Genomic DNA, 13,350 nt, shown 5'->3' on the forward strand with positions numbered 1-13,350 from the left:
GACTTCGTTGTTATTAGCAGTGTTAGTTAATGTAAAACTTTAAATTCTGCAAATCCCCAAAATACTGGGCAGTTAAAGACACAATCAAAACAGACTACTATCTAAAAGGTAATAATGATCTATCTTGTCCAGCTATCTTTTACTACTTTACTATACGACAAACATGTCTTTGCAAGTTTATTAGATGGCAAATATATGAACTTCTGTGACGATAGAAATGCTTTATGTATGTACTATCTTATATGGCAGTTACTCGCTTTATGTTAACTACTTGAGCATTTAAAAAGCGGCCAGTATGACTACAAAATGAATTTTAACTTTAATTATTAATTTAAATATGAAAAGCACATGTGATCATTGGATAGAATATCTTCTTATGTGGTGCTAGAAAACTCTACCTACAACATTTGTCAGATCTTAAATTTGAGTTGGTTAGGCAATATGTAGTATGCAAGGATTCAACACAAAAGGAATCAAAGAGACCTAGGTGTGAAGTGTAGCTATTATGAACTGTATGATATTAAGCTATGTGCTTAAGCCCATTTAACTTTAGTTTGTTCTTTTGTGAAAGGAGGATATTTCTAAGTCTGTTTTAAGGATTAAAATACCTCAGGCTTAGCAAAGTACAGGGTACAAAGTAAGTACTATTAAATAAAGTGTAGCTATTATTTTTAAATGATATTTTTAAGGTCTTTAATCAAATAAATAGTTTTATAATTAGCATTATATCATCAGTAGTTTTTCAATTACAATGTTTAGGACAAATTAAAACCACTTAAAGGAAAATAAGCTGCAAAAGAAAAAAAAAAAAAGAGAAAGTATTTTTTATTAAGAACCAGTAATGTACAATATTAAGAATCATCTATGTACAATAAAGGCATATGAATAGGAAAATGATTTACGCCTAAAGTTTAAGTTGTTCAGAGTATTAAAAACAGTTTTAAAAGGTAAAATTGAGAAAGAATCATGAATAATAGTAAAATATTTAAAGATTTTAAGTGTTCCTCATTCTCCTTCATTTCTCAAAGGATATCTATAGAAAGTCTTTTTTTTTTTTTTGCAGTATTATAGTACATTTAACAAATACTTTAAAGCAGCCATTCATTTTTTTTTTTTTTACCATTTTAAGAAATGAGTAAAGTTTTTATACTATTTTGACGTAATATAAATTCATGACATATTTCTGAGTATCTGCCAAAATCTTTTTTGGATCTGACATGTCCATGATGAAGTTTGTTTAAGTATCTTGTATTCAGTGAGAAAAAAATGCAGTCACCTGAAAATAGCACTATTATAAATCCTTAAAGCAGTATCCTCCATACATGCCTCACATGTTCTATTATTCCAAAGCAATTATTCTTCCAATTAGAAATCCTAATGTTGTGACATACTTATTGGGATGCTTCTAAGGACAATTAAGACCTACAGGGATGTGACAAATGTCTGAGGTAACAAACACAACCTGTAGGACATGTGAGAAAATACCCACTCTCTTTATTTTCTGTATATTTTTCTAAGTTTCATCAGTTTCACCAGTGTTTAATCTGTGGCAATGGCTGTAGGGGAAAATGGTTAAGAATTCCTTTCAAAAATTTTGGACCTCAAAATATATAACTGGTTACATAATATGCTATGCAATTATTACGTATGTTCTTTTAACAATATAAAACATAACCAATTATTATTTCACAAAGTAATCATGTTACCATATTTAAAGTGAATTGGTCTGCTTTTCTCAGCACAAAATTAAATTTGCCAATTTAAAAACTATCAAACAGTAACACTGAGATTAATGTTAGGAAAACTGAAATATTAAAAATATTAAAAATTTTGCAGTCACACAAACTTGGCCTACCTTACTTTCCTGAGAAACAGGCAGTCTTAATGATGAATCATTGCCTACATCTCCCATAAGGAAGTTTGTAAGGCTATTCGAGGAGGTTAAAAACATAAATAAATAAATAAAAAGACAAATCATTACACTTGTTACAAGCTGTAGATTCAATTTATCATATCAAATAAATTCTTTTTAAGACCCTGCGGAAAAAACCCGTAGGTTCACATAAATCATAATCACTTGCAAACAAATGTTGCTTTAAATATCTGGCATAAAGACACTTGCAAATATAATAAAAACGTATCACAACTTTTCCAAAGTTGTGATAATATGTTATACAAAGTAATACTTTATATATTTTATTAAATTTATAAAATATACTAGACACACACATACAAACTGATAACTGGATTATATAACATACTATAAGACATCTTAGGCCCATTTATTTAAATGACACTTCTTTACTTACATATTCCCAAAGGTAAATGCCAAAGTTTCAATAGAAGAAGATACTTCTCGGAATAGTTCATTTTTGTTTTCTTCATTAACTTCCGTAAAGTTCACAGCTATGGTGAAAGGTTAGTTATGATAAGTAATGGAGAAAATAAAGATTATACAAAATGATTGAACCTTTTAAAATTCACCATTTATCTATAGTCTTAGTAACTGTAACAGGCTTTTAGGCTTTGAGGTCCATGTTAACTGACATATAGCTGCCTTTTATTTACAACAATGATAGAAAGACAGGCTGCATTTTGTTAATGCAAACTGTGAAACAAAACTCAAAAACAGGCATCTTCCTTTCTTCTGGATGTAGTCTTGTTAAAAGGCCCAAAAATAATTTGTCAAGATAAAATCTGAAGGTGGTATTGATCTTTCTTTGTATTACCCATGCTGGTTCCCTGCCCTTATCACTTTTAGTATCTTGGCCAATAAAGGACAGGAAGAAAACCCATGGAGACATAAGCTATGTTCTGCTATACTAGTTGTTTTTAATTTTGGATATGAATTTTTGAAAATAAAGCTGACCTCATCACTGAAAATTTAAATTTCATATCTCTGTAGTAAAGCACAGATATTTTTTCAAAATCTCTTCCCATTGATTCTAATATGCAAATAGGGTTAGAAGCAAGAACTTCTAAATAGAAATGAATTAAACCTCAAGCTTATAAACTCCATGAAATTAAGCCAACACTTTACATTTATAAGCCTTAATAGATTTGGAGACTAACCTCTAATAAGTACCTCTAATTCAAGCAAAAAGAAAAATTCAATTACTGTAAATAATTTAAAAAATATTCTTAGACTTTGGTTCTGTACCAGATGGAGAAATAGGTTATAGTATTTCTTCTTGAAAGACTAAAATAAAAAACAAAACTTGTATAGTAGATTTCCAAGCAAAAACTACCAGAGATTTAAAAAAAAAAATGTCACTTTTTAACCTATGCAGAAATCAGTTCCTCAAGAAGCTTTAACAAGGCTATACATTTATGTACCTAACAAGCTCAGATTCAAAATACTCAAAAGTAAAAATTGATAGAACTACAACAAGAAAGAATGATAGCCTGAAATTCATTGACAGCCGGAAATTTCAATAACCCAATTAGTAAGAGAAAGAACACAGAAAATAAAGACAGGAAAGCTCTGAATAATATTATCAACCTTAACAAGACATTTATAGAACATTTTACTTGGTAACAGCAAAGCATATATTCTTTCCAAATGAATATTTACTAGTATTATGGATCATAAAGCAATTCTCAATGAGTTTAAAAGTATTCAAAAGCAGGCAAAATAAAATAAGTAACTGAAAGATTTTTGGAAAATTCCCAAACATTTGGAAACTAACATCTTGCTAAAAAAACTCATGGGTCAAAGAAAAATAGTATTTTGTACAGAATGAAAATGAAAACATATCAGAATTTGTGAAAGGGATGGTGGGACACACAGGTAAAGGGAGGAATTATAAAAGGGCAAACATCTTGATGATGATGTTGAAATATGTTTATGTCAGAATTTATCAAATCATATTATTTAAGAACAATTTATTGTATGTCAACCATACCTCAATTGAGTTGTTTTTAATTCTTGTTGGAAAGTACTTCAATTATGCTATGTAACAGTACCATCAAAAATGTAAAGCTTAATCATATTTAATTTTAACCAGATAAAACTTTAAAGAAAAAAAACTTTATAACACTACCCAAAATTCCAGAATATTTCTTCCTATAAGTATACTTCATTGCATTAAACATGATTATGAGTTTAAAAATAATAATTGTAAATACTGGAAAGGTAACTATTTGAACTATTTTTCTTTGTTGTCTTCATATCTACCTGAGATTGCAGCCACCTGATGAAAACTCCTAGTATTGCTTTTGCCTCCAAATTTGTCTACATTTCTAATATCCCTTCTCCTTTTTGTTACCACTTGGTGCATCAAAGAAAAGCTTGGCTCCCGTTCAATAATTCCTCCCACTTTCTTATATATTCTCCTGAATGCTATACTATCATTATCCCTACCTCCAGCCTTCACTATCTCCCATTCAATTAACACAGAGATACTCAAGTTTTTTCCTATGTGGAAAACATGTTTATTTTACTGTATTTCTTCTGCAAGCTATGATCCAATCTAGTTTACTATTTTTTAACTACCAAACATACAAATGGGTCATGCTGCATTAGCTGTATTACCTTCACTTCCAAGTTAATCTTGTATTCACCTAGATTTGACTGTTTTACTCAGTTTAGTTATCAGGTGCTGGAAAATATTTTCTATAAAGGCTCAGGAAGCAAATATTTTAGGGTTTTCAGGCCCTACGGTGTGTTGCAACTACTCAGCTCTGCTGAAAGAAGCTATCGGTGCGGGGCTGGGGATTTAGCTCAGTGGCATAAGTGCCTGCCTTGCAAGCAGGCAGTCGTGAGTTCGATCCCTGGTACCGATAAAAACGAAAAAACCACAAAAAAAAAAAAAAAAAAAAAAGAAGAAGAAGCTATCAGTGCTAACATAAATGAGTAACAATGGTGGTGTTTCAATAAAACTTTACTTACAAAAAGGAGGCAGTTAGTCTTAGACTGTTGACTCCTAGTAGGAGGAATTCTAAAACCAGTCTTTCTAGCTAAATCCTGCACTACATCTCATAACTGAACTTCTCTATGCTACTGTTCCCTCATTTATAAAACAGAGATACAAACCAACAGCTAACATCATACTAAATGGACAAAAACTGAAAGCTTTCACTCTAAACCAGAAAAGGATGTCTGATATCACCACTTCTATTTAATATAATTATGAAAACATTAACCAGAGCAAAGAGAGAGAAATAAAAGAAATAAGGATAGGAAGACGTTAAATTATCATTGTTTGCATATGACATGATACTCCAAATAGAAGACCCAAAAACTCCACCGAAAGACTTCTAGATTTTTTTTTTTTTTTTTTTTTTTTTTTGGTCTTTTTCCTTTTTATCAGTACCGGGGATCAAACTCACGAATCCCTGCTTGCAAGGCAGGTGCTTATCGCTGAGCTAAATCTCCAGCCCTAAGACTTCTAGATTTAATAAAAAACTTCAGTAGCATGGCTGGATACAAAGCCAACACTTGAAAATCAATAGCAATTCTGTACACAAACAACTAACTCACTGAGACAGAAATTAGGGAAACAACATCTTTCCACAAAAGCATCCAAAAAAAATTAAATACTTAGGAATCAATCTAACAAAGAATATAAAAGATCAAAGAAAATTACAGTACTCTGAAAAGGAAACTGCAAAGGATATCAGAAAATAAAAGATATACCTTGCTCATGAGTAGGAAGAACCCACGCTGTGAAAATGGCCATACTCCCAAAAATGTTATTTTAATGCAATCCTAATCAAAATACCTTTAGCATCCCTCACCGATCTAGAGAATACATTCCTAAAATTAATTTGGAAACAGAAGAGACCTAGAATAGCAAAGGCAATTCTGGGCAACAAAAGCAAGGCAGGAGGCATCACAATCCCTGACTTGAAATTATACTACAAAGCTACAGTGATAAAATCAGCATGGTCCTGGCAAAAAAAAGACCAGAGGATCAGTGGAACAAATTAGAAGATGCAGATACAACTACAAACACACTCAGCCATCTTATTATTGCCAAAGAGGCCAAACATGTTCAGTGGAAGAAGGACTCTTTAATAAGTGGTGTTGGAACAACTGGCTTTCCACATGCCAAAGACTGAAACTAGACCCATGTCTAACATCATGCACCAAAGTCAAAATGGGTCAAATTTCTAAATATTGAGGCAGAAACACTAAATCTATGGAAGAAAAAGTAGGCAGAAATCTTTAAGATGCAGAGTAGGCAGAGAGTTAGTTTATGAACAAACACAAACTGCACAAGAAGTTCTTCAAATAAAAGAATCAACAACTGGACTCTGAAAACCCAGAGTGGGAAAAAACTTTAGCCAACTGCCCCTCACACAAAAGACTTCTACTGAATGTATAAAAAATTGAAAAAAAAGTCAGACTTCCTAAATTCAAAGACCCAGTCCAAAAATGAGCAGATATCTGAGATAAATACATACTTCTCAGATGAAGAAATATGAATGGTAAATAAATATATAAAAAAAACAGTTCAACATCAATGATCATTTGAAAAATGCAAATTAAAACAACACTAAGATTCCATCTCACTCCAGAAAGAATGGCTATCATCAAGAAATCAACCAATAACAAATGCCAGCAAGGTTGTGGAAAAAAGGAACCCTCCTCCACTGTTGGGAGTGTAGACAACCACCACCACTGTGGAAATCAGTATGGAGTTTTCTCAAAAAATTGACTGGAAGATCATTTAATCCAGCTAGTCCCCTTCAGGGTATTTTCCCATAAGAATTAAAAACATCATACCACAGCACTATATATGCACCCATGCTTACAGCAGCACAATTTGCAATAGCTAAATCTTGGAAACACCACAAATGCCCATCAATCACAGAACCCATCAATCATGGAATGGATAAAAAAAGATGTGGTATTTTTTTTACAATGGAGTACTGAGTTATAAAGGATATATTTGAAGGTTTTATAGGTAAATAGATACAACTTGAGACCACAGTCATAAGTGAAACAAATCACTCGTGTAAACATTGTATTATCTCCCTCCTGTAAGAAGTTGAAATAGTAAGATCCAAAATGTACAACAGATATTGTAAAATGGGAAGAAACTGCTCAAAAGGAAAAAACAACTGGGGTAGGGAAAAAGAGAAAAGAAAGGAGGGAAAAGAAAAAATATATACAGATACAAAATTGCTAAGATAATTATACTAATTTCTACTAGTTCATTGAAAAGAATGATTTGTTCTCACATTGTCTGATCAACTTTGCATACCTATGTCTTGAAATCTGAACGATTACTCTGAAGATAATTTGTAATATTATGAACTATATTATTATATTAACAATGTTTTTACTGTTTTTTTCTCTTTAAAAAAATAATTATGTACCTTAAGCCACTGTTAAATGTAGATAGGACAATCTTCAATACCTACTAGCTAGGATAAAAAATTTTCAATACCTATTAGCTATTATTTTCATACAATACTACTGAACAACACTGTCAACAATAACTTCCTATTTGTTAAAAATGGAGCCCTTTTCTCTTATTTTCCCACAATTTTACAACTTAATATGTGGACAACCTTGAACAAACCTCTTGCTGTGCTCTTCATCTGCAAAATGAGAGTTGGTATGAAGACAGGATATGAAGAGTTGTAAATACTACATGTGATAACCCATGTAAACAGTTTAATGGTGTACAGGAATCAATCTTGAATAATGTCAACTAAAATTACTGCAAATATTAACCATTTCCTTCCATTTTTAATATATGCTGCTCTTAGAATCAATGTACTATAACTGGAAGAAATAAAGCTATGGAATTTTAGACATGAAATCAACTATGTATTTCTTTATTAGTCCAGATACATTAGCTAACTTTGATTTTTGATATGGAAAGTGATACATTATTAAGAAGAATTGAGAAAACAAATATACAGGATAGAGTACAGTGCTTGATATTCAACAAACTTGAGTCCCTTCCCAAGTTCTGTATTTGTCTGTAGAAAATCTGTGTATCATAGTTTTCCCCACTCAGCCTATAGTCTCATCTTGCTTTCTTCTACATTATTTCTATGCAACTTCATTCACTTTCATACCTTTGAGGTAATAAATCCCTAAACCACCTGTCAAGTTGAAATTTCTTAGTTATCAGTCCCACATTTCCAACAGGTTTTTCTTGACTTGTTTCTTGCTCTATTACCCACCCACTCTCTTTCATTCACTGCTGAGTTCATCTTTGCTTTCAAAATGGTTCCGAAATATAAGATGTAAGTAATATATGTAAGAATTCAGAGATTATAAAAGTGACATCTCCAATCAGCTGAGAAAAGATGAATTGATAAACTAAGTATATACCTGTATGATTTATAATGTGTAAGTATTTAAATTTAATAAATGATAACTGATATCTGGAAACATTAGTTTAAAAAAAAAAAACCTGAAAAAATTCCATAATCTCACAGCAGGGAAGTCTAACACCTAAATCCCAGGAACCATACCTCCTCCACCTGCCAAAAAAAAAACCCTAATAACTTGAAATACAAAAATAAGATACATGAAAAGAAAAAATGGTAAAGAAAATATACAATTTATATCAAAGAGTAAATATTAATTTATGCAAAAAGAATTTCTTTAATTTTATACTAAGAAGAGACCAACCACCAAGAGAAAGAAAAATAAAGGGTCAATTCACGTAAGGATGTACAAGTCAGGTTGTGCTGACAACCTGTAATCCCAGAAATCTGGGAGGCTAAAGTAGAAAAATAGTGAGTTTGAGCTCAGAGTAAGAAACAGCCATTTAGCACGACCTTTGTCAAAATTTTAAAAAGGGGCCAGGAATGTGGTAGTTCAGTGCAAAGATCCTAGGTTTAATTCCAAGTACATAAACAAACAAGGAAGATACATAAATGGCTCTAAAATAAACAGTTTAATGGTGTTCCACTGCATTCAAAATAAGAGAAATGCAAATCAAATAAATCTACATGGAGATAAGAATTTTCACTGACCACCTAGGTAACAAAGCTGGTAACCAGTGCTTTGGGGAAGATAATCAGCCTCTTCAGCGTTGCTGTGGAAGGGCAGAACCTCAACAAAGGACTTATAACAATATCAAAAAATTAAGTATATAGTGACTGATCCAGCAGTTGCCATGTAATCTGCATAATTATTGAAGCATCATTCATAATGGGAAAAGTGAAAACAATGCAAACATATACTAGTAACAAACTAGTTAAATAAATTGTGTATTTATGGACTACCATGTAGTTTTGGAAAAATATAACTAATTAATAACAACATAAGAATTGGGAAACCCTTTATGTGCAGACAAATGAGCAAAACACAGAACACTATCATCTGTATAAAAAGCAGGTTAAAAGACAATATATGTACTTGCATATATGCATCTGGAAAAACAAGAAAACAGTAATAACTGTTAGTTCATGGAAAGGAATGGATAGCTAACATTTTGAGGTGAGAAAAAAATTTCACTGTAGAATACCCTCTTATTTTCATCTTGAATTATATGAATGAGCTGCATATGGAAAATTTAGTTTGCAGAACAGAAAGAAAATATGAAGCTTCTACAACCTTGGAGGTATAATTAGGCCAGTTTATAAGAAGACCTATAAAGTTTTTTCCTTTTATATTACAATAAAATTTACCTAAAGAAACGAAAACATAAATGGGTACATTGTAGATTCCTGAATTCTGAAGATATCTTTATCTGCTTCAAAAATAGCCTGTATCTCTCCTACCACATTGCAAAAATTTGTCAGACTGAACTTCCTGCTTGGAAACAGGAGGAGACACAGGAAATACAAATCATTACTAGAATGAATGAAGGATAGCTGAGGACTTTTCTTTTAAAGTTATTACAAGGTAAATTCCACATTCAAAATAAAGGGCAATTAAAGATTTCAATTTTTTGGCCGGACATGGTGGCACATGCCTGTAATCCCAGCACTCTGTAGGCTGAGACAGGAGGATTGCTGCAAGGAGGCAGCCAGCCTGGGGTACAAAATGAGCTCAAGGTCAGCCTGAACCGCACAGTGAAACCCTGCCTCAAAAAGACCAAAAAAAACCAACAAATTTTTTTAATTCACTTTTTTCCCTTATGAAGTAGACAGACTTCATATATTCAAATCTGTGTTAACACAAAATAATACGTCTCTGATTCCACAGTCATTCTGCATTGTATTTTCTTTCTATCTCTCTTTCCTTCTCCCCTTTTCCTCTTTCTACAGTTTGGTAAATATGAAAAATGCAGTAAGACTTAACAAATCAACTGCTCATGTCAACTGTTGTTTTGTAAAAATGTAATCAGGGTGTTAGATTAAATGATGTAAATATTCACTATATTCTTTTGGCATGTTGATCTTACCACACAACGGTTTTTTTGAAGTTTCTAATAGAAAGTTGTTATAGATTTTTTTTTTTTTTTGGCAAAGAATGAAGTAGGTGAAGCACTTAGATGGTTTGGCATGAGCACTCAAAACTAGTTTCACCTATCCCTTGCCTCTCCAGGTTTTGAAAAGTAAATTGCCATAAAGTAAAATAATTAAATAAGCTCTGATTTGACTCTATTTTGCAGATCAGTGAGTATTTTTCAACACTAATATATTTTTGGATGGCTTCCACAGTTACAGTGGGGGCAGGGAAGGTGGTTTTATTTAAAAATACATAAATTTAATCCAAATAAAACACTCAAATTTTTCTAATCTCATACAATCTTACTGGTACAGAGTGAGTTTCCCAACAACAAAGTAATCTTTCCCTTTAAAATTTCAAGCAACACAAAAGTAAAATAGTAACGTTGACCCCAAGGGTAAAGACAGTCACTGTGGGAAAGTCAAAAGACTGCTTTACTTTTGAGATAAAAAGATCTTCAACGCAGTGCAGAGACCACTCTCTTTAAGTCTGTTTCTGGAATGTGGATACCAACCACACTGGTGCACTCCTTCCCCAGGACATCCTGACTGCACACAATAGCCACTGACAACAATTGAACGAGGTGGCTATTTCTAAGCATGGAAATTTTACTATCTATAGACACAAATTTCCCTATCTAAGTAATGTTAAATGGCATTTATAAACAATCTATTTAAAAACAAATCTGGTTATTAAGCACATTTTTAAAAAGCCACAAACAGAAGCTACCGTATTTCCCATTTTGAATCATCTACAGTACATGTTTTTTCCAGTACACTAAATACAAAAACAGAAAACCACACAAACAGGATAAAATCACGGGATGTGTGTATGTGTGTGAGCGTATGAACTATTTTATTGGCTAGGTTTTTATTTTCTCTTCCTGTTTCATTCCTTGACAACTTGCTACTTGGCCTCTCCAAATAGTGTGTGCCAGCAACTGTTTGCTTTACATCTACTAGATGGCCCCCTGAAGCCTCATGTACTTGTGAGTGGGGCTTTTGAGAGGTGACTGGATCATGAGGGCACTGACCAGTGCACTAATGAGTTTACAGCTAATGGTATTTGGGAAGTGAAGCCTGATTGGAGGAGGTGGTCACCGGGGCACACCCTGAAAAGGTCTATGTCCTTCCCTCTTCCCTTGATGCCTCTCTCCGGTTCCTGCTGCCAATCAAGCCCTTCAGTTAATGCTACTCTGACTTACAGTCTGCTATGGACTAAAACATGGGTCAAAATAAACTACTACTGACTTAATTTGTGGGTGTTGGGTATTGTGTCTCAGCACGAGAAAGAAACTAAGATATCAATCTTAGCATGTTCTTCATACCCAGAGTTCTTGTTCAGTCCTGATGCTGCCACTACTCCAGCCCAATTAATGCCTACACTTGACCTTTGAAACTCCGGATTGGTAACCCTTCTCCTCTAAAAAATCTTCTTTTCTTCAATTAACTTCAGATGGGCTGCTTACTGTGTTTCCTTGCAGCCAGTGTGCACACCTCTATCACGGAACTGGCTGTGACTTTGTCTTTCACCAGTGTTACCCTTAGGTCACTTTTTATGGTTCCATTAGTTGAATCTGCATTTTCCTATCAGTGGCATTTTATACTGTCGACCACTTCTCAAAACCCTGCACTTTTAAAATTCTGAAATATTTTTCTTTAGATCATCTCTCTACCTACAAATTGTTTCTCTGCCTCTAGATTTCATATCAGTTTTCTATCTACACTGAACACTGTGAATTAATGCTGTACTCTTCTATTACCACCTATACATCAATAATTTATAAACCAGCACCTTCGAATTCATATCTCTATACTCCCTAATGTTCTTCCTGTCTTATATTTTGTCACATGGACAGCTATTCCCTCTATATGACAACCAACACTGTACTAGTACTACACCCCAGTCTCTGACTTTAGATCTTCAGCCCTTATCAAGACCATTATTTCTAACCACCTCCTAACTTTCTAAATATACTCCTCACTCCTTAATAATACTTATTATACATTATTATATATTGCAGCATAATAATTTCAACAACTTTGAGTGGCAAGTCATTCCAGAAGATCATGTCTCAATTCTTGATTCTGTTTATGTATATACAAGCATTTTCCTATGTATGTACATATAACTTATTTACATTTTAATTTCATTTTCAGATCTTAAATCTTTTCCTCCATTTGGTTGTACAAACTGCAGATACTACAAATGGCTATTTTCCAACACCAACATAAAAGACTTCTGTACATTAACAAGCTCTCTCAAATGCACATTAATTTGTTCACAGAACTAAAATTTTAAACATCCATTGTTTGACTTAAGTTACTACTTTTACAGTGTTTGCAGCTAAATAAAAGTTTAATTTTTAGGCTTTACTTGTGACTAAGTGGGAATATTCAAATATCTGTATCTATCTATGTATCCCTTTGTTGATCCACATTGTATAAATGCCATGATGGCACATGTCTAGAGTCAATATAGATCAAAACGTACCCCTTGAACCTTTTCTATCCACAGCAACCTACTTTTAATATGTCTTCCTTACCTTTCACTTTTGCAGTAAGTACTTCTGCAGCATTTTGTAGATCAACAGAATTGAGGTTCTGATGCTTATTCATTACAGACTTTAAAACATGGAGAAGTTCCTCTAGACGTATATGGATGACTTCTTTAAAACAATCTTAAAAAGGCAAAAAATTTAAATGTGTTTCTAAAGCAAAATTCTGGAAATCTAAGCTACAAAAGATATGAAGCATATTTTAAAAAGAAAGCACTGGTTCCACAATTTTCACCTACACATTCAATTCTATTTTTACTACTGTTAATTATATATATATATATATTGAGACAGCCCTCAGAAAATCCTGTATGGTTAATTTACTGTAGCACTGCCTTTTTCATTTTTATGCAGATTTCCTGTAAGGAAATTATATAAGGTGTTTTCTGTCTTATAGTTATTACTATCACATACTTTAACACAT

General features: G+C 32.7%; 1 protein-coding gene across 8 annotated transcripts in view; it reads right to left on the reverse strand.

Annotated features, from left to right (window-relative positions):
- Arhgap29 (Rho GTPase activating protein 29) overlaps window positions 1-13,350 on the reverse strand; it is a 69,002-nt gene that overhangs the window by 29,758 nt on the left and 25,894 nt on the right. For 6 of the 8 annotated variants that reach the window (XM_013142968.3, XM_013142969.2, XM_023561223.2 and 3 more), the window contains 3 exons: window positions 12,915-13,049; window positions 2,310-2,406; window positions 1,856-1,928 (listed from right to left, as the gene is read on the reverse strand). In XM_013142968.3, coding sequence (XP_012998422.2) covers window positions 1,856-1,928; window positions 2,310-2,406; window positions 12,915-13,049 — 305 coding nt within the window. The remainder of the gene's footprint in view (window positions 1-1,855; window positions 1,929-2,309; window positions 2,407-12,914; window positions 13,050-13,350) is intronic. The other 2 variants (XM_013142971.2, XM_063254537.1) reach the window with 1 other exon arrangement.

Source organism: Cavia porcellus, unplaced genomic scaffold (genome assembly GCF_034190915.1).
Source record: "Cavia porcellus strain 051 isolate PalLab524CR breed Dunkin Hartley unplaced genomic scaffold, mCavPor4.1 scaffold_1, whole genome shotgun sequence".
NCBI classification, from domain to species: Eukaryota; Metazoa; Chordata; class Mammalia; order Rodentia; family Caviidae; genus Cavia; species Cavia porcellus.